The sequence below is a fragment of the Zalophus californianus genome, chromosome 2, assembly GCF_009762305.2.
Source record: "Zalophus californianus isolate mZalCal1 chromosome 2, mZalCal1.pri.v2, whole genome shotgun sequence".
In the NCBI taxonomy this organism is placed as follows: domain Eukaryota; kingdom Metazoa; phylum Chordata; class Mammalia; order Carnivora; family Otariidae; genus Zalophus; species Zalophus californianus.
Genome location: NC_045596.1, coordinates 61,360,955 through 61,382,331, shown reverse-complemented (window position 1 = coordinate 61,382,331; position 21,377 = coordinate 61,360,955). Strand labels below are relative to the sequence as shown.

Genomic DNA, 21,377 nt, shown 5'->3' with positions numbered 1-21,377 from the left:
TTAACTTTCTGGGTTGGAGCTAAGTTGGATAACTGGCCTAACAGAAGGATAAAAACGAGTGGGGAGTTCAAATACAAGAATAAGATCATTCAATAAAAAGCAGATACATATTTGGCTAAGAAGGACAGTAAGCCCTGAGGGAAGAAGTTCGTCAATTTTTCTAGTAATGTTACCATGTGTAATTGAGAAGTGTCTGAGAATGGACAGACCCTGTAATTAACTCAAATGGCCTCCCTTTGTGCCAGTCTAGCCCAGGATATGAAGATAACTGGTATACACTGGGAGTTTTAAGAGGATGAGGAAGGTGGTGGGTAGAGAGGTTTAATACTCGGGAGTGAGTATAAGAAAATGTTCTCAAGACCTTGGAAAGAAGAAAAGCCCCGAGTCTCAGCTGGGGCCACTTACCTGGAATGGTATCTCTGGGGCCAAGGAGCGCCAATCGTGCCTGGAGTTATTTGCATCATGCTGGCATCTGGTTGGTTCTCCCCAAATTTGGTTAAATGCCAAGAGTGAGGTCGGCCGGCAGGGTCACTGCGCCTGGGGAGATACAGGGGAGGGACCTCTCAACATTAGGAGCATTCTCAGCTGCGTTTCTTTACTGATGGGATTTATAGATTTAAAAACAGACACTGCTGTATCCTCAGAGATCAAAAATAAGTAAATACTGGAAAGTAGATCTTACTGCTTATTTCTCTTATTAACCATTGCCACTCTCTGCTTTATTATTTTTATTTTCATTTTGACATACTTTCAGGCTTCCATAAAAATGTTGCAAACTTAGTATAAAGAATTCCTACATAAACCCTAGTGCACTGTTGGTGTGAATGCAAATTGGTACAGTCACTATGGAAAACAGTATGGAGGTTCCTTTAAAAAATTAGAAACAGAACTACCATATGATCCAGCAACCCCACTTCTGGGTATATATCCAAAGAAATTTAAATCAGGATCTCATAGATATATCTACACTCCCATGTTCACTGCAGCATTACTCACAAGAGCCAAGATAAGGAAACAACCTAAATGTCTACCAACTGACGAATGGACAAAGAAGATGTGGTATGTGTGCGTGCGCGCGCGCACACGCACACACACACACCGCGCGCGCTTACACACACACACACACACACACACACACACACACACAGTGGAATATCATTCAGGCACGACAAGGAAGGAGATCCTGCTGTTTGCAACAACTTGGATGGACCCTGAAGGCATAATGCTAAGCGAAATAGGCAGACAGAGAAAGAAATTCAGAATAACAGACTAGAGTGTTGGTAACCAGGGGCTGGGGAGTTGGAGATTTGGTCAAAGAGTATAAACTTCGAGTTATAAGATTTACAAGACTGGGGATCTAGTGTACAGGATGGTGATTATAACTAATAATACTATATCATATACTTGAGTGTTGCTAAGAGAGTAGGTCTTAAACGTTTTCACCACAAAAAAGAAATTGTAACTATGTGACAGGATGCAGGTGGTAGCTAATACTATGGAAGGAATCATTTTGCAATTTATAAATGTAACAAATCTATACATTGTACACCTTAAACAATGTTCTTTCAAAAAATTCCCACATATCCTTCACCTAGATTCCCTACATGGTAACATTTTATGCCAGAGTTGCCTCTGTTTATCTGTGTATAAAAATGTGAGCAATAATTCCTTCCCACGTCCCAAGAGACTGTGTGTGGATATATGGTAAAAAAGCTTTCTGGGGATTTTGAAGTCCTCTGTCATATCCTGATGCTGGACAAATTACATTCTTTCAATTTCTTGGTAAGAACTACATAAAAATTAGCAGCTACCTCAGTGTTAGCACAGCTCTAAGTTACGTGGTATAAACAGCAAGCATCAAGATGCTCTCAAAAATCATTTTTCATTTTGCAAGTCAATGACTTCAACTTTTAAATATCCTGCCCTTATAGCACAAAGTGTTTACAGAGCCAAAGGGAAAAAGTGGGTGTCCTTCAACTGCAATACTGAAGAATAAATTTGGTAAGAAGAATTACACTACTGTAGAAGGTCTGAGTCAGGAGAGAGTGACTGTGCCTTTTTCTGGCAAAAAAGTGAGGTGAGCTATCAGGAATTTCATACTGAAAACTTCTGAACTCTACGACTATAGAGGAATTTTTCTACAGTTTAGAAACATGAGTATGGGATCCAGGAATCCACTGATACACTGATGATAAAGCTGTAAGTACACCCACCTATTTCTTTTCTATGAAAAAATATATTAGCTTATATAAATGAAAATTCATTCCCCTGATACCAGTAAAATTCTTCGAGTGTTAAGTATATCAGACTAATACTAGCCCAGGTGTCAGACATGGGTTCTCACCCTGACTTCATTAACTTACTATACGACCCTGTATAAATTACTTCTCCTCCATAAGCTTTTGTTCATGTAAAAGATAAAGACATTAATCAAAAGAGGGTGTATTAACCTCATTTTAATCTGAAGCAACTTTAAAAATCTATAAGAGAGTACGGAGGACTTGCCAAGAGAGAGAATCATTCCCCAAAAATACATATATTTTTTCTGAAGAGAGGTTGGGTGATAGGAAAATGATCTTGTGCAAAGCAAGGGATACAGAAACACAAGATTTTTAGCTGTCAGTAAATGTTTATTGAAATGAAGGAACCTATAGTCAGACAGACTAATATCTGTGTTGTTACAGAGGCCAAGGAAAGTGAGAAAACTGAAATATCTCGATAAAATGCTGGGGACAGAAAGAAGCTGAAATGTGGCTAAAGGTTATCAGCTCTGCTATCAGACAAACCTGGATTCTAATCCTGATACCTAAAATCCAAAAGCTAAAAACCGGTGGTAACTTTCTTAACCATTCTGAGCTTCCTTATCTGAAAAAGGCAGATTATCACAGAACCTATAAGTAGGGTTTTTGTAAGATTAAAGATGAGCTAATATACCCGGCACATAGTAGAGCTCAATAAATGTTAAGTACAATTATCTTCAGTCATTCATTATTAAAGAATTGGTAAAAACTAGAGGATAGGGAGACAAGCCCTCCAGAGAGATCTACAATGCAGGACAGGAAAGGGGAGAGAGAAGCCAGAAGTGAATGGTGGAGGTGAGCAGAATGGGCAGGAACTATTGATGGTGATGAGTCACCCACTTCTGAACTCCCTAATAAAGTACCCAGAGTAGACAATTATAGCAGAGAGTTACTGTGCTCACAGCCTGAAGGACCCTGGCCACAGTGGTAAGGCAGGGAGCTGCGGGGCGGTGGCTGTGACCTCTAGTCAGGGACGTAAACACAGGCCAGGAGGGACTAGACCTTGCCTACCTGGAAGCTAGGAAAGAAAGAAAGCAAGTAGTAACACAGCCTTGGGCTAAAGAGATCAAGTAGGGTGCAAATGCCAAGAGACCAACGGTGGAAGGCAAAATATTACAATTTGTCTGGCTCCTTGCCCCCTACTTCTCTAATCCCCATAACAGGTCCCAGGTAACACATGCCTCTGGGTTCGGTACTGCCCCAAAGTTGAACCTCTCCTCATCTCACAAGGCCACCAGGGAGCCCCAGGGTAATGACTGTCTTCACAGTTTGGCATTCTTGCCACTAGCCTCACTCTGACCTTGAATATGCAGCCCCCCAGAAACTAGGTTCCTCACCTAGTTCCTTGAAGCCAGGCCACCTCCCTTGAACCCCAGTTCCTCACTGACTTAAGATTCCTGCTTTATCTTCCAGTTCCATCCAGTGATTAGAAATCCTTCCTGGTGCCCCAAGCCCCTCAGAGACTGGCCCAAATCACGTAGCCCTAAGTCCCATAGCCAGGATTCAAACCCAGTTACCTAGGACTTCAGATACTCAACAAATGCTGAATAACCATACAGAATTTTATGAAAAAATATAAAGTGTCTTTTGCAGGAGGCACCTGGAGACACTTCGTATGGGTCCAAATGATCCAAATGGGTCCAAAATACATAAGGAGAAAGAAAAACTGTCATCTTCCCATCTCGTGTTCTGGTTACCTCAGTGGGAGGAGTTGGTAGGACCCCTCTCAGAGTAAGACGCTAGCGAACCCTATCACTAGGGACGGGCTTCGAGAAGCCAACGGGTGTAGCTGAAGAGCAAACTTGTCCTGACACCTGAGTGTGGTAATGCTGGGGATGACTCTTTGGCAGCTTCATCCACCAACCACATCTGACCGTGCCTACCTACAAAGACTGGGTGCTGACAAGTCTTTCCAACCCAAGAGAAATGGACAGGCCCTGATAAATTCCACAGATGCCACAGAAAGATCCCTCTTCTAGTCAAGGAGATGAGGTGTGAGCTACTGTTTACTGATAATTTCAAGGGTTCCAGAGAAACCCTCTAGTCTGAAATCTCCCAGGAAAGAAGATGGGAGGTGCCCTAGTGCAATATAGCTACCCAGACTTCATATATCAGTTGGTACACCACCTTCATGAAGGATCAGACATCTTGCTGGAAGTTCTGAATCAGACTCTCAAGTGTACAACAGGCTCTCCACAGAACAATGGAGACAAATGGAGCTGTTTTAAGGGAGCAAAATTTTCCTTTGTGCTTTGAAGACAAGAGCAAAGCTTTTTTAAAAAGTGTAACCTATCCAGACGTTTCCTTGGTTTCTTTCCCATTCGTTCAGGGGACATCCAGGGAGACTTTCTCTATCCCAGCCACTAGGCTGGCGCTGGGGATACAAAGAACAACAAAGTATCATGAGACCCAAATAATTCACAACATAGAGGAGGACAGCCAAGTTAACTGCGATGAGATGGGTTCCACAGTAGAGACCCATACGAGATGCTTGGTGAACACAGAGGAGGGGCTCACTAACACTGCAGGGTGAGGTCAAGAAAGCTTCACTTTTACCTACATCATGAAAGGTTTCCTAGATGGAAGAGGATGGGAAAAGGAAGGGAGGGCCATCCGGCTAGAAGAAATCGCACGACAAATGCGTGGAAGTGTGCAGGCACATGGTAAAAGAACTCAGAGAAGCTGGGAAGGAGATGATGAGTAAGGGACGGGCAGGAGATAAAGGTGAAGGGGTGGGAGGGGCTAGATCTTAACAGACCTCACTAAAAGGTTTGGACAGTATCCTCTGGATTTAGAAACCACGAAATAACCTTAGCCAGGGAAGGGCACGTTCAAATACAGGTATCAGTGAGAAATCGCCAATAACAAGGAGAATAAATCTGAGACAAGACTGGAGGCTATTCTGTTGGCCAGGGTCTGAGGGCCTGGCACTAAGGCGGTGGTGGGCAGTGAACTTAGAGAGAATGCCCAGCCAGTAACTACTTCGATGTAGGTGGTGTAGAAGGGAGGACAGCCAAGGAGGAAGGATGGTGTTTATGTGTCTAGCTTGAGCTAGAACGATAATACAGTTAACTTATATCAAGAACATTAGATGGAGGGGGTGGGAATGGAGAGAGGGAGGAGGGAAGCTGATCGGGGAAGTGGCTGGCTCGCTCTGGGGCATGCCAATCTGAGGAGCCTGTGGAGTGTTCCCACAGAGGAGTACGGTAGGCAGGAGGGTCTAGAGGACTGAAGCCTGGGCTGCGTTTAGATATGAGGATTCATAAAGACACATGGCCTTTGAGAAAAGGCAAGTTGCTTGGGGAGAATGCAGAGGGAGACGGAGGAGTTGAAGGGTGGATCTTTGAGAACCATTACGGTTTAGGGGAGAGGAAGCCAAGGGAGAAGCCCAAGAAAAAGCTTTCAGAGAAACAGGAGAAAAAGTAGCGAGAGTACAGGAGTTTCACAGGTTCCTAGTGGAGAGAGTAAGGAGGGGGAACTACCAGCCATTCCAGCTGCTACCGAGAAGGCAGTTTGATGAGGGTGGATGCACGCGCAGTGGGTCTGACAACTAGTAAGTCTTGGCTGTGGGACAGCAGCGGGGCAGACGCCTGACTAGGGTGGAGTAACAGGGGAGAAAACGGAAACAGCAAGGGCGGATCATTCTTTTAAACCCTTGGCTCTAAAGGAGAGAAAGAGGGGGGTAGAGCTAGAAATCTAGAGGTGATCAGGGAGGGAAAGATTTTGTTCTTGCTGTTTGGTCTTAAACAAGAAGTATGAGCAAGTGTATGTGAGGCAGGGAGCTCCAGGATACAGGACAGGAAGGGTGACAATCCCCAAGGCTCATGAGGACATGGGAAAGGATGGCATTCTAGAGTGCACGTGGGGAGTATAGCCTTATTCACGTAGGAGTAGAGCCAGGTCCACTGAAATAAGAAAGGAGGAGGTAAGACGCTGACGCTCCTAAGTATGAGTGAGAGCGGGGTACAGGAAGATCGGAGAGCCCTGGCACCCAGTGTCCTCTCTCCTCATGATGATGCCAGAGGAGGGAAAAGTGAGGGGGTTGATGTGGCGGGTTGGGGCTCAAGGAGCACAACAGTGAATACTAGAAGAGTTGAAACTTGAGATATTTCAAAGAATTAGTGACTAAGATAGGGTCCTGCCCTTAAGGAGCTTACATCCAGATAGGCAGACCAAATGAGGCAATTCCTACAGTAAATAATAAATCACAAAGAAATAATTCCTACAGTAAAGATAAAACAAATGTCCAAGACTTGCAATGCCAAGATCGGAAACCCAACTTGGGGAGCTTTTTCTCTGGAGCTTGGAGAGGTAACTACCTGCCCTGGGGTGGGGTGTCAGGTCTCCTCACAGACCTAAAACATTAAGAACAGAGAGATCTTGAAACAATCAAAAGGTCCTAAAAGACAAAAACAAAAACAATGTATGTTGGAAGAAGGCTTCAGAGATAAGTCTTTTCTTTATAAGATTCTTCCACATGGACAGTTAAGTGATGAAATGAGGGAAAAGAACAATGAAAAAGAGGACCGAAATCTAGCCCACCAACTCTCATGCCTTGCTAGAGGGAATACATATACATCAGCACAACCTAAAGAAAGAACAGTTTGGCAACATCTACGAAAAAATGTTTTAAATAACATATCTATCAAAAGATTGAAAAACAAGCTAAATGCTCATCAGTAGCGGACTCATTAAATCACTGCAATACATCCATAGAATAGAATAGTTTTGTGGCCACTGAAAGAAGAGGTAGCTCTATACATACTGACATGTGAAGATCTCCAAAATATATGGTTAGATGATGACAGTAAGATGTGGCGCTGTGAGTACAGTGTGCTGCCGTACGGAAGGGGAAAATATATGTAACCCCTTCTGTGTTTATTAGTGTAGAGAATATTCCAGAGTGATGCTTGAGAAACTAGAAACAATGACTGCCTCTGGGGAGGAAAACTTATTTTTCACTGTATATTTTTCTTTCTGTAACTTTTGAATTGTGTACCATGCACACGTATTACCTATTAAAAGGCACAGTATTTCAAAAATACCCTCTCATTTTACAAATATATCACATTGTATCTTGAGATAACCAAAAAAGTCAAACAGCTGTTGGCTGACTTTTTCAATGATGCAAATAATTTAATAAACATTCCTAAAGAGCACGGCATGCTTTCATATTTGGGGATCACTTTGATCTTTAAGAAGATAAGGAAATACTTTCCTAAAGGGCATTACAGCATGAGCGTATCAAAAAGAGTCAGAAGACGATTTAATTTTAAAATCTGAGCAAACCAAGTTTTGTGTGTGGGTGTAATTCAAACAAAGCTCTTTTGTTGCATTCCTGACCACAAACAAGGAAGCTCAACTGCGTGGGATGGGTAGGCTGAAGGAACTGGAGCTAACAAGTGACATGATGTCCTTCTTAGATGACTGTGCTCTAACACTGATTCAGGAATGCAGAGCGTATTTCTGAGAAATCTATAATCAAGTTCGGGTATTGCAAGATGTATTCACTGATCAGCTACTATGTGCCTTCTACCTTGATGAATTCTAGTTGGAGTTCTGAGAGGTCACAGATGACCACAGGAGTTTATAATCTTGTTGGGGAGGCTTAGATGCAAGAACAAGTATTAAACAGAATCCTTATTCATAGATTCAAAAAATATTTGAGTGCCTGCTGAGTGACAAGCCCACTGTAGACACTTGGTGTGTGTTTTCTCACTCTTTGTACTGTCTTTATGTTACAGGGCAATTAATGAGAGAATGAAGTAAATAAGAAAAACTAAGCAACTTGGGACACTGGGGTGGCTCAGCTGGTTAAGTGTCTGCCTTTGGCTCAGATCATGATCATGATCATGATCATGGATCAGGATCCCAGGATCCTGGGATCGAGTCCCGCATCAGGCTCCCTGCTCGGCAGGGAGTCTGCTTCTCCCCCTCTGCCTGCCTCTCTACCTACTTGTGCTCTCTCTGTGTCAAATAAATAAATAAAATCTTTAAAACAAAACAAAACAAAACAAAAAACTAAGCAACTTGTCCACAGTCACAAGGGTAGTGAGGGGCAGAGCTGAGATTAAACTCACACATTTGTCCCCAGAGCCTGCGCTCTTAACATCTAAGCAATAAGGTCTGCTGGGCAGAGAGACAGACAATAAGCAAATATACAGGATATTTTCATACAGTTCTAAGAGTTCCAAAGGCAATAAAACTGGGTACTGTGAGAGAGTGACTAAGGGTGTCTGCTTTTGGATCAGGGACAGCCTCTCTGAGAATGACATTTGAACCAGGATCTAAATGATGAGAGTCAACTATGCAAGAGTGGGGGGGGGGGGCAAAATATTTAGCATGGATGTGTGACCGGAGTGAAGAGCAGATGGCAGGAGAAGTCATCAGATCATACTGGGTCATGTGGCTCTAGAGGGATTTGGGATATAAGCATCAAACAACTCACATGCTGTTCACAGTCAAGAATAGGGTCTGAAGTTGGCCAAAAGGCCTAGAGGTAGAGCAGGACTTCAGATGACCTCGAAGGATTGGTATGCTTGGTGGGATAAATGGAGAAGGTGAGAGCCTTAACTTGGAACATATGAAATTCTAAGAGCTAGAGTTCATTTTTTCGTTGATGCTGTGCTTTGATAAGCTGTTACAACTGACACTTTGTGTTGACTCTTCAGGGCGCACGAACATTCTAAAACCATGCCAGTTATCACCTGGACATGAGTTGAATATGTAAGAATACAAAGTAGACTACCAGCACTACCAAATAAAACATCCCATTTTCTAATCTACTCACTAACCTACCTACCTGCCCATCCATCGTCTGTTTAGTGCACGATATGCTTTAACAGATGACCAAGTCCAACTTAACAAGGTTCTGGTCTTGACCACCCGCCCCCCCCCAAAAAAACCCCAGTATATCAATATATTCTGCAAATTAGGTCTATTTGAATTAATGTGTCATGGATGTGGGTGGAGAGGTCTTCCTGATCTACTCACTGAGCACCATGTGCTTGGACCAGGGTAAAGCAGGTTTCCTAAGGTTCTTTTTGTGTGTCCCTGCTATTTTTCCTCATCTGTTTTTAAAATTATAAAGTACTTCAAACATATATAAATGTATTCAGATTAATATAAAGAACACCCATGTACTCATCACCAAAATTAATCAAGTCTTAATATTTTCCCCATATTTATTTCAGCTGTTCTTTTGAATCTTAAAAAAAAAGAAAAGAAAACGATGACCAAGCCAAGCACACTGAGCTATACTCATAATACTGTTTCATTCCATAGATCCAGATGGCACTCTCTCTGCAATAAAAATTACCCTATATTGAGATGTTTTCTACATGTTCACAGGACAGAGAAAAGCTGTCAAAATTTTTAGAGTTGAAAAAGCCTATCATCTTCCAAAATACAAAAAAAAAAAAAGAAAATAAAGGTGGTAACTGTGCATTCACACACTGTTGTCAAAGACACTGTTTTTGAGAAATCCTTTACCCCCCTTAAAGCACCCTTAACCTCTAGTTTCTAGGACAACAGGCTCTTCAAGGCTGTATTTCAGACTTTTTAGATTCACAGAAAAATCCAAGCAAAATTTTCTAAGGCTTTTATAATTGCCTCACTAACATTTGTGTCTTAAACAAGTTCAGTGGGTAGAAAGGTATGCATTAGGTAATATAACCCCATAGCAACGCAGTCCTTTCTGGAAAGAGAAGTTCTTTTTAAATGTCACATCCTGATAATATGCCCTGGGGACTTTTGGCTGTGACAACGGAATCACACACAAGAGTGAAGTGTGACCGACAGAAGCCTCTAACATCAAAAATTTGCATAAAAGATGAAAAACCTTTTCCAGTAAGATGCTTTACCCCCGGGCGCCTGGGTGGCTCAGATGGTTAAGCGTCTGCCTTCGGCTCAGGTCATGATCCCAGGGTCCTGGGATCGAGTCCCGCATCGGGCTCCCTGCTCCTTGGGAGCCTGCTTCTCCCTCTGCCTCTCTCTCTCTCTCTCTGTCTCTCATGAATAAATAAAATCTTTAAAAAAAAAAAAAAAAAAAAAAAAAAAAAAAAAAGATGCTTTACCCCATTCCTCACTTCTAGTTTCTCTCTTCCCCACTCTCTATTCTGACATGTTTTTGAAAAGATTTAAATTTTATCGATGACAAAAGAAGACTATGATCATAAAGAAGAGGGACTGGCAAAGGGGGTGGGTGATGGTGTTGAAATGTCTTTTTCTCAATAGCTCTCTCTTTCTACCCTCCTCCTCTGAACTCTGAGGAATCAGAATAGTCAACTCTCCTTCCCACACTTCAACGTGTGCCAATAAGCCATGGCAGAAGTTGATGCAAACACCATAACAGCTCTGATCTGTAAGAGCATTCATTTTTGTCTTTCACTGACTTTCAAAATTCAATTACCATAGTATAGCATAAGTTCTAATTATCAATAATTTATTCTTCCCAAATCTCAGTTTGCCATCAGACATTTTATTTGTTGGAGGAAGGAAGGAGGGACTGGCTCTTACCAATTTCTTCAGACAGCAGATAGGATTTTAGAATTTTCTTCTCTACTTCTCTGTGCCATAGAATACGTAGCTAGAGCTCAGATCAATCATTTCCATGCTGGTTTGTTTTTATCTTCCACACTGACACCCACATAGTCATGGATCTCAGAGAGTGTCAGATAGTTGCAGAGAACTAGAAATATTGTGTGTGCCCCTGAATTACTGCCTCCGGTAAGGAGAAGTTCCTTGAGGTCTCTGCCAGAGGACTCCTGTTGGATAAATCAGAAGCGGTTTGGCAGGGCACAATAAAGGTGTGCATGGCTCTTCCCCTCCACCCAGTGGGCTGCAGGGCTGAGAGGCAGGAGGGGAAGGGTACCCTACCACTGTAGCTGGAAACACTCCTCCTCCTTTGTGTATAAACCCACACAAGATTGTCCTCTGGAGTTTAAAGGAGTCCAAATACCAACTAAGATATCTCAAAATTAAGCTAATTTTAATATAATGCAAAAGTATAAATTTTTTTAAAGATTTTATTTATTTATTTGACAGAGAGAGAGCACAAGCAGGGGGAGCGGCAGACAGAGGGAGAGGGAGAAGCAGGCTCCCCGTTGAGGAGGGAGCCCGATGCAGGACTTGATCCCAGGACCCCGGGATCATGACCTGAGCCGAAGGCAGACGCTTAACCAACTGAGCCACACAGGTGCCCCCCAAAGTATAAATCGAATTTCATTTGCCAAAACAAGTGAAGAAAGTTTTTTTGATTCTTTTTTTTTTTTGTGAGGCAAAAGCCTTACCTTTTGGAAGTTACCTTTTTCCAAATACCATTGCATTAAACAAAAACAAAGAGATGGCCCCAAACCTCTAACACTAAAGAAACTGAATTCTCTTTTGGGGTAAGTATGATGCATTGCATTGTTTTTCTCTTCTCTAATTCACTATCTTGTCATTTCAAGAAAGAGGCCACAAATAAGCAATTAAAGACAACAAGAAAACGAAGGACAGAAAAAATTCATTTTAGAGAAAAATCTTCAACAGTCGTCAAAAGAATCTACATTTTAGAATCATATCAGAAAGGGACTGTTCACTAAAAGAAAGCTTTTAAATATTATGGAAACCTGAATGAAAAGAAGACAGAGAGGCTGAAAGCTTTAGGAATACTTGCTCCAGCCCCTCAGTGCCTACCCTACCAATATCTTCCTAATAAATTTTACAACAGGAGTTCAACCACCACCACGGCTCACATAACCTGACACTGGTGGGGGAGAAAATAATACAACTCCGAAGAATCCTTCTCTCTTACTCACTTCCAAGTGAAAGAATGCCAAATAAAACTTGAAAAACCAGCCTTGTGATCCCTCTCTCTCTGTGTTCTATAATATAAGCAGTTCATATTTTCTTTTTTTTTTTTTTACCTTTTACATGGTATAAAAGCAAGATGAATTCCTGTAGTAATAAATATTTAAATCACCTTGAGATCTAGAACATTACCATGACTACCACATCCTCCTTTCCATACGCCACATGTTCTTTTAAGTAATAGTATCCCTCGAAGCAAGCATTGACATTAAGCATAGCTCTGAACAAAAACCCTGAATCAAGATTATGTAAGAATAAAAGCTGATTCAGGGGCGCCTGGGTGGCTCAGTCAGTTATGTGTCCGCCTTCACCTCAGGTCATGATCCCAGGGTCCTGGGATGGAGCCCGTGTCAGGCCTCCCTGCTCAGTGGGGAGCTGGCTTCTCCCTCCGCCCCTCCCCCTGCTCGTTATCTCTCTTCTTTCTCTCAAATAAATAAATAAATAAGATCTTAAAAAAGAATAAAAGCTGATTCAAATTATTGTGAATAGGGAAAAGATACGTATTTATACCTGCAACTGTGATGGAGTTACATAATGTACAATTGACAATCTCAATAAACTCTTCATTTAAATTTAAAGTTCAATGAGAAGACCACACCTTGTCTTTAAAACTGAGAATATATTCACAGGTTCCTTCTTTTCAAACAAGTGTTGGCAATGAGAATAGAGAAGAACTTGGCTGTTAGTACACAGATAATCATTCCTTGTGAGAAAGAGAAATAGTTAACTGTGGAATTCCCCAGGGAAATGGGGGGGGGTGGGGCGGGGAAGCAAAACCATGAAGTGCACAACACAAAGCAATTGCTAATCTGAATAAGATAAAAGCCACTCCAAATATGCACATTATAAGAAATATGGTGACTATATACAGAGGATAGAGAATGACTGAAAATTCCCAAGCAGATATATTAACAGTACTGAATTACATGAGTGCTCAAATAAAGAGAATTTTCAATGACAATTTAGAAAAACAGGCTTAAACTTAAACATGTCATTTTTCGTTATAAAGAGATATAGCACAACATCAAAAAGACACCTGTGAAAAGCTTCGCAGTCGTGAGTCCTGCAAAGAAAATGCTAAAGCTCATTCCCTCATAGTAATGGACTTACCTGGTGGCAAACAGAAACATCCTAGATAACAGCCCTCTGGCCAACTGCATGTCATATTCGGGGGTGGGATAAAAAGCCATTTCGCCCTATTCTTGCTCTCTCCTCTTCCCAACGATCCTCTGTGCCTCCTGTCAGACAGCCTGAGCCGCCCTGAACTCACCAAGCATGCAGCTGGGTGGGACTTTCATTCCCAGTCACCTCTGCAAATTGGCCAATTAAAATTCAATTCCTGCCAAATCCGAGTGAAGAAGAGAAGGTGACCCTTGGTAACTTCCTGAGAAGACCAGCATCTTAGACAAGAGCACACAGCTTGGAAATGCTAGAATTCCATTTTTGTGGGCAGGAGGAGGAGAAAAGCAAGCAAAACCATCTGCTGATAAAATGCATCAAACTGGAATCAGGAAGTTTCCTTGAATGATCTCTGCCAAACCCGTGCCCTCCTCCACATGCAAAAATGCCACTGTCTGCAAAAGTGTGTGTTAACTGCTTTAAGCTTCCCACAGTTTGGGAGGCTATGGAAGCCAGGGTCCAAATCAACATCCACTAGACCTCCTAAGGCACACTGTCCTGTGAAAGCTAAGTCAGTGGCACCGGGACAAAACTCATTGCCAAGGAAGTACAAAGTGCCAGGTGAACCAGCCTCACTGCTCAATGGAGAATGGATTAGGGGTCAAAACCTGAGCTCCTATTAGGATTTGTCTTATTTTACAGAGCCCAGACCACCACGTGGCAAATGCTTAGTAAGCAGATGAGATAGTTATTGTAAGGATGCAGTGACTGGTGGGGGGAGGGCTGAGAAGTTTCTGGGGGGAAGCGCTAGCTGAGGAAATCTGAGGAGTTTTAAGCTGGAACATTTTGTTTCCTTTACCAACCCCCTGAACAACCCTGGCCTAGGCTTGACAGATTTTATGGAGACATTTAAGGTAAGTGAGATCACAGGATTCCCACTGACAAGTTAGGTAAGAGAGCATTCAGGGGTCTAAGCAGGGAAGGAAGGATGGGATTGGATCCACGAGGATATTAAGTCCTGCGCCACCAAGAGTTTCTCTCTTTAAACCTGGTTTCTTGGCTGTTTCCGGTCTATACCTAGGGGGATGGGGTTTCTGGCTTTTACTCTTTCATTTTTCTTATACATAAATGAGAAAATCCTTCCTGGCTATTTTCTCTACAAAAAAGGAACCATCTATAACTATGACCCAGGGCACTTGGAATTGGCTCATGAGGTGGCACTTTTCAATTCCAAAATCTGTGACCTGTCACAAATTAGATTTGCTCAACACCCACTACTAACCTCCCACCTCAACAACTGGAAGACTCCTAAGGAGCTGATAAGCACGTGGCTTCTGCTCCAAGTGGAAGACCAAGACATCAGCACCTTAACCCTTTCCATAATTCATGACAGGATTTAGACCAGAGCCAGCCTGACGGAGCTGCCAATGACCAAAACTGGAATAATGTAAGCGATAAAATAACAGTATCGTTGAATTACAAGCCATAGAATAAAATAAATCTGAAGGAGTCCTTACTGATATAAAACAGTTTAAATAAGTGGGGAAAGAGACAGCTCTTTCTTCCAGAAAAATTCCAATTCATAAATATAGAAGGAATGAAAGAAATACAGAGTCATCTTAGAATATTATAGTAATTAAGTGTTACAGGGAATATATCCACCAATGGAGAAAGTCTGAGGAGAAACAAAGATATGTACATAGCCTCAAAATTATCTCCTCCAAGATATTTATCCATTACAAAGAGACAAATAATAACTGTACAGTAGAGAAACCGGGCTGACTTCACCTCAACCAAGTAATCAAGGTTGACATCACCAGGAATAAAACATACTGACATCATGTAATCCCCGACAGGACGTGCTAGGAAGGACACATCACTTCTGCGGTATTCTTGCCAAAAATGTAGAACTTCAGTCTAACCATGAGACAATATCAAACAAACCCAAATAGAAGGCATTCTACAAAATAACTGGCCCATACTCTTCCAATGTGTCAAGGTCAGAAAAGACCAGGAAAACCTGAGGAAAAAGACCAGGAAAACCTGAGGAAATATCACAGATGAGAGGAAACTAAGGAAACATGACAAATACAACATGGAATCCTGGAACAAAAAAGGGACACTCGTAGGAGAAAAAAATGATAAAATCTAAATAAAGGCTATAGTTTGTAAGTCTTAGTGTCTATAGTTAATAGCATTTCACCAATGCCAATTTCTTAGTTTTGCTATTTGGACTATGGTTATAAGAGATGTTAACTTTAGGGAGAGCTAGGGGATGGGTGTAGCGGACATCTCTGTACTATTTTTGCAACTTTCTTATGAGTCTACCATTATTTCAGAATAAAAAATAAAAACCAAAATGGGCAGGATTTAGGATCGGAGTGTAATTGGATGAGAACCACTCCAACTTCCAAGTTCAGTCCTACACCAGTGACACTTGGGGTACAGAGATCTCTTCCTCTAGGAAAGAAACCAACTACTGCAGGGGCTTACAATAAATATAGTTGTGGAGTCAAGACACACATATAAAATTCCTAGAGTATTTGGAGTTAAAGGGATATGAGTGGGAACAATGTCTGCAACACAGAGGTCATGACTTTTTAAAAAGGCAATTGCTTGCCCATCTATACCCTCCAGTCTCCGTTCACACAGAGCACCACTGGCCACGCCGGTGAGGGCAACCCCAGCTTGTTTTAAAGATAGTCTCTTTGTGGCTAGCTAGGACACCATCTGGGGATACAATTAGGTTCATTTGTTTTATCCAACTGCTAAAGACTGCCTTATATGCCAAACTATGGAAAGAGCCAAGATGTCCATCGACAGATGAATGGATAAAGAAGATGTGGTACATATACACAATGGAATATTATGCAGCCATCAAAAGGAATGAGATCTTGCCATTTGCAACGACGTGGATAGAACTGGAGGGTATTGTGCTGAGCGAAATAAGTCAATCAGAGAAAGACATGTATCATATGGCCTCGCTGATATGAGGAATTCTTAATCTCAGGAAACAAACTGAGGGTTCCTGGAGTGGTGGGGGGGTGGGAGGGATGGGGTGGCTGGGTGATAGACATTGGGGAGGGTATGTGCTATGGTGAGTGCTGTGAATTGTGTAAGACTGATGAATCACAGACCTGTACCTCTGAAACAAATACATTATATGTTAAAAAAAAAAAAAGATAGCAGGAAGGGAAAAATGAAGCGGGGGGGAAATTGAAGGAGGAGACGAACCATGAGAGACTATGGACTCTGAGAAACAAACTGAGGGTTCTAGAGGGAAGGGGAGAGGGGGGATGGGTTAGCCTGGCGATGGGTATTCAGGAGGGCACGTATTGAATGGAGCACTGGGTGTTATATGCAAACAGTGAATCATGGAACACTACATCAAAAACTAATGATGTAATGTATGGTGACTAACATAACAATAAAAAAAATACAAAAAAAAAAAAAGACTGCCTTATAAAATCTTCTCATTGTTTCAAGTTCAAACTCAGGTCTAGTGATTCCCGTGCTCAAGCAGGCGTTCATTTCATCTCTGCTCTTCCTGCCTGCATCACCCCGCCTAACGGTCCCACGGTTAGCCCCAGGTGCCCCACTGGCAGCAACCTGGAAGTCACACCCTTTCCTCTTTCTCCTCCCTTCTCCCATCCTCATCTGCTATCAATCTGCCTCCCAAATTCATCTCCCATCTTATCTCCTTCTTTGTCCCATCACCACTTGCTTGGTTCAATCCCGATCACTCTCTCCCCTGGCTGGCAACTGCAGTAACTCCTTCACCACAACTTTCTGGCCCTGTGTACGCTGGTGCCAATGGCGCTCCAGCCTACACAGCCCAGTGGAGTCTTGCTAAACAGAAGGCTCTGGTGCTCTGCACTGTGACGACCCAAGGAGGCCGGAGGGCAGAGTGCTCAGGGATCTGCTGCTTCAGGCTGGCTGCCTTGTAGCCAGAGCCCTCTGCCAATCTGACCTGTCCTCTGTTGGTACACTCAAACTTCTTTTGACTCTTTTTTTCAAATGAAATCTTACAGACAACTTTAAGGTCGACCCCGGATACAAGTGTTGTTTCATTATGTAAAACATAACAAATATGTTCATGTATACTTGCATATCCATAAACAGGGATAACTGTATAAATCCAAATTTACAATGTTTATTTCTTCATAATGCAAGTCAACAGTGTCTGCAAGAAAGAGCCCGCAAACTGAAATCGGGATGATTGAGAACAACGATAAGCGGCACACGCTGAGGGCTTACGATGTGCTGGGCACTGCCCCACGTGCTTTCTGTGTATTCAGTCTTTCAGCAGCCCCGGGATTAGCTATTAAATGCGTCTTAGAGATTACAACATGCCTACGGTTACACAGGAAGAGGCAGAATTGCCACATGAATTCTACGTGGTTTGCTTCCATGGACCCCGTTCCCTACGGGGGTGGGGGGCTCTGTGTTTAGGCTTTGAGTATCTTAGCTCACTGAATTCCTAGGGTTTTACTAGGAAGTAGATCGTAACGCTGATTGTCGAGGCAAGAGAAGGTGGCATCTGTGAGCTCAAACTGAATGTGAACCCACTGCCTCCTTGTTGAACACTGGGGCGGATGTCACAGGACTGGCGTGGGGATTTGATGAGACAGGCAAAGGCCTAGCACGCCACTGAGTACACAGGAGCATGAAGGAAGCACAGGGACGTGGCTGTGAATTTTTACTGGGCTAACTTTATAATCTCAGGACATCCCTCCATGTTAACTGATGATAAGAGAAGTTTTAAATGACCATCAGTTCAAAGATGAATTAATCTCACTGTACAATGTAACACATTAGTTATTTCCAGAGTGTTTAAGACGTTGGTTGGTCTACTGCTTTGAGTGTTTTTAATTACAGTCTTAAAAACAGTTGTGTTTTTAAAAAGAGATCTGAATCAAATGATTTGCAAGCCCCACCTCACCTCCCAGGAAGTTTAGGGTTCTTCAGAACCTAGTCTGAAAACTGCCATGAATGTACTCTGAGCTTCTATGGGACTTCCCTGTCCCGCCGCTCCCGACCTCGCTCACTAGCCTGTCTCTTGACTCACAGTCTTGCCCCCGGTCCCCTTTCCCAGCGGTCGAGTCTCTTCTTCTGAACCACTTGGCACAGACCTCTGCGCCTCTTACCTGTGTTTCGGCCGAAGCTTAGCCCCTCCTGACCATGCTGCTTTCCTGTGCTGGGGGTGGGAGGCCAGGTGCTCCGGGCTGGAGTCAGACGTGCCAGTGCCCGCAGGGCCCGGGTCTGCACATGCATCTCTGGCAAAGAGAGGAAAACGAGGAGCTGAGCATGACAGTGTTCAAAGGCAGGGGCACAAATGAATCAACAAGAAAAATGTATGAAAATGAACCGTGGAGTTAGAGCAAAGTGGCAGAGCTCAGTGCGCAGTTCCCAGCTGCACCCACTGAAGCTCTCTGCCCCAAAGAAGGCAAATCCGCTCCTGAGGGTCTTCATCCTTTCCTATCTCTGTCTCTGTGAAGCAAGAAAGTGTACTTCCCAGTCTCCAAAGACCAGGTTTTCCAACCAACGGGGAAGAAAGAGACACTATAATGAAGGTGAACTCCCCCTATAATTCAGCCTCTGTCGGTGAGTGAGAAATTGGACTCACTGAAGCAAGTGGTCAGACGTAGTCCCTGAAACCCAGTCCCTACTGCCTCCCGTCTCAATTTCATTATTAGGACAGTGACCCCCAAGTGGAGCAGCCCTCCTTTGTTTGGCAGGTGGCCGTGCAGAGGAACGTGCCAACTCCTGAGCCTGAACTATTTCAGATTGTCTAGATGCCACTGTGCTGGAGGCGAGCCTTTTATGTGTCCATTTAAACATCCCCCACCCCCCCCCCGTCCCCGAACACCATTCCCTTAACTCTTTTCCTCCACACTCCCAGGCAGAAGATTTTAAGCCCTGCATGGCCAGCGTGTTCTGCCATGACAACAGGTGCATTTCTTCTCCTTAGGAGAATCTCCGCTCCCGAGTTTTCACATGCCCGACTTTAAGGCCTCCTCTTGATCAGACGGTCGCCTGTATCAGGCTCTAAAGCAGGTTTGTTCATCATTCCACTTTGCTGCGTACCAGTGGTGTGTTTTCAGCGTCTGCCTTTGAGGACCTTTCTGAGACTTTGAGAACCTACGCCCCCACACATGTCCTACGAGCAGGAACCCGGAGAAGACGCAAATGTGTGCTCTTTCTCCTCTGCATGAGCCTTGGCTGAGAAGAGGTGGCATTATCAAATGGCTGCTCGTTCCTTTTATTTCAGGACATGGAGGGAGATGACCAGGGAGTTTCCATTTCTCAGATATGCTTCCACAGCCAAGCACCATCACCCCTTTCTGTACATTACTTTTCTGATCCAATTTAGGATTCCTGGCTTTGAATACAGTCAATATAAGCCTAAGCTTGAAGTCTGAGGTTCTGTCACTTATGAACGAAAGACACTGAGAAAACTGCCCCCTGAGCCTCCGGCTCTGCATGGTAATGTAAAAATAAGACGGCACACCACGGTTAGGAGCCTCTCTGAGCTGGAGTCCTGGCTGTTCCTGCTAATTAGCCCTGTGACACTGTCCTCTCTGTGCCCCAGTTCTCTCGTCTCTAAAATGGGTGTAAAAGAATACCCACACTTTCACAGAGCTATTGAGACGCTTAACCTAATTCTGATGAAGCACTTAGAGCCTGGCACATATTCAGCACTCAGCAAATTAGCCAACATTACCATGCCTATCTTGCAAAGCTGCTGTAAGGTTTCTAGATGATGTCTATTAACTGTTTAGCATCCTGCCTACCCATGGTATATGCCTAATTATTCTCATTATCATTTTACTGCAGAACCTCTATTTTAGAGCTTCTTCCAGCTAAGATGTTATACAAAATAGACACAACTAAAGAGACCTAATCTGTGCTTGGAAGTAAGAGCAAGAAGAGCTCTGGCCAGGGGTGCCTGGGTGGCTCAGTCAGTTAGGCGTCTGCCTTCGGCTCAAGTCATGATCCCGGGGTCCTGGGATCGAGCCCTGCATCGGGCTCCCTGCTCCGCGGGGAGCCTGCTTCTCCCTCTCCCTCTGCCTGCTGCTCCCCCTGCTTGTGCGCACGCTCTGTCAAATAAATAAAATCTTTAAAAAAGAAAAGAAGAGCTCTGGCCAGAGAGTTAACATGTCAAAGCATTTTGCAGAATTCATCATGTGGTCCCCGATTAGGATTACTTACACAACCCTCAGTGGCACCAAACCCTCTAGCTTAAACTGGGGCGGGAAGTAGATTCACAGGCGTCTCACCATCAGATGTGTGAGTTTAAAGATTATATGAACCTAAGGAGCATGCCCAAGACCACCCATTGGTATAATCTGTTCTGCCAGCAAGCTTTCCTTTCTAGCTCTCCGCTAGCTCCTGATGTTGACTGCTACAGGCAAACAAAGACCAAGCCTGAACTTTCATAAAACCTTTGTGGCATTTAATAACTTCCTCATTTTTGGCCCAAACCACAATCGCTGGCTCCGTCCCTGCCACAAGCCCTTTCCTCTTTCCTTGCCTACTCCCCCTTCCTGGGAGGCACAAAGGGATGGAAGGTCCAGGGGTACACTGTCCCACTGAAGGGCTAGCAGCAAGAGCAGACAAATGGGGAAAAGATGGAAGCACAAAGAACAGGAGATGATCTAAAAAGGAGATGACTTCCTCTTTTTAAGGATTTTTAATATGTGACTCTTTGCAACCCCAGGAAAGCAGAGACCGGCACCCCAGCACTGCTCTCGGGGCTACATGTGGTCCTGTCACCTGCCACCTCCAGGGGACCCGCTGAGCTTAGCAACTGGGTGTGAGGTTTCGTGTAACCCATGTGGCTTGTTGCTGACTGCACCCCCCAGGCTAAATCACAGCCTGGCCTCCCTGCTGATCTTCCCCTCCCCCCACCCTGGATGGGCTGGCACACGAGTGGGCTGTCTGGCTATATCATACAAACTAGAACAAACTAGAAAAGAGGTTAGAGAGCATGCAGGAAGAATCGCCAGCACCTGGAACACAGCTTTTCTGCCTTTCTGGAATAATCTGGACAACAAATAACATTTAAAAACTTCATATGTTCTAATGAAAAAAAAAAAAAATTCT

At 43.5% G+C, this 21,377-nt stretch overlaps 1 protein-coding gene across 5 annotated transcripts in view; it reads right to left on the bottom strand.

The window, feature by feature from the left end:
• The window catches only part of SHROOM3 (shroom family member 3), a 251,686-nt gene that overhangs the window by 40,515 nt on the left and 189,794 nt on the right, over positions 1-21,377 (bottom strand). For 4 of the 5 annotated variants that reach the window (XM_027598484.2, XM_027598487.2, XM_027598486.1 and 1 more), the window contains 2 exons: positions 18,419-18,547; positions 406-537 (listed from right to left, as the gene is read on the bottom strand). In XM_027598484.2, the coding sequence (XP_027454285.2) occupies positions 406-537; positions 18,419-18,547 (261 nt within the window). Of the gene's footprint in view, positions 1-405; positions 538-13,262; positions 13,376-18,418; positions 18,548-21,377 lie in introns of those variants that run through there. The other variant, XM_027598485.1, reaches the window with a different exon arrangement.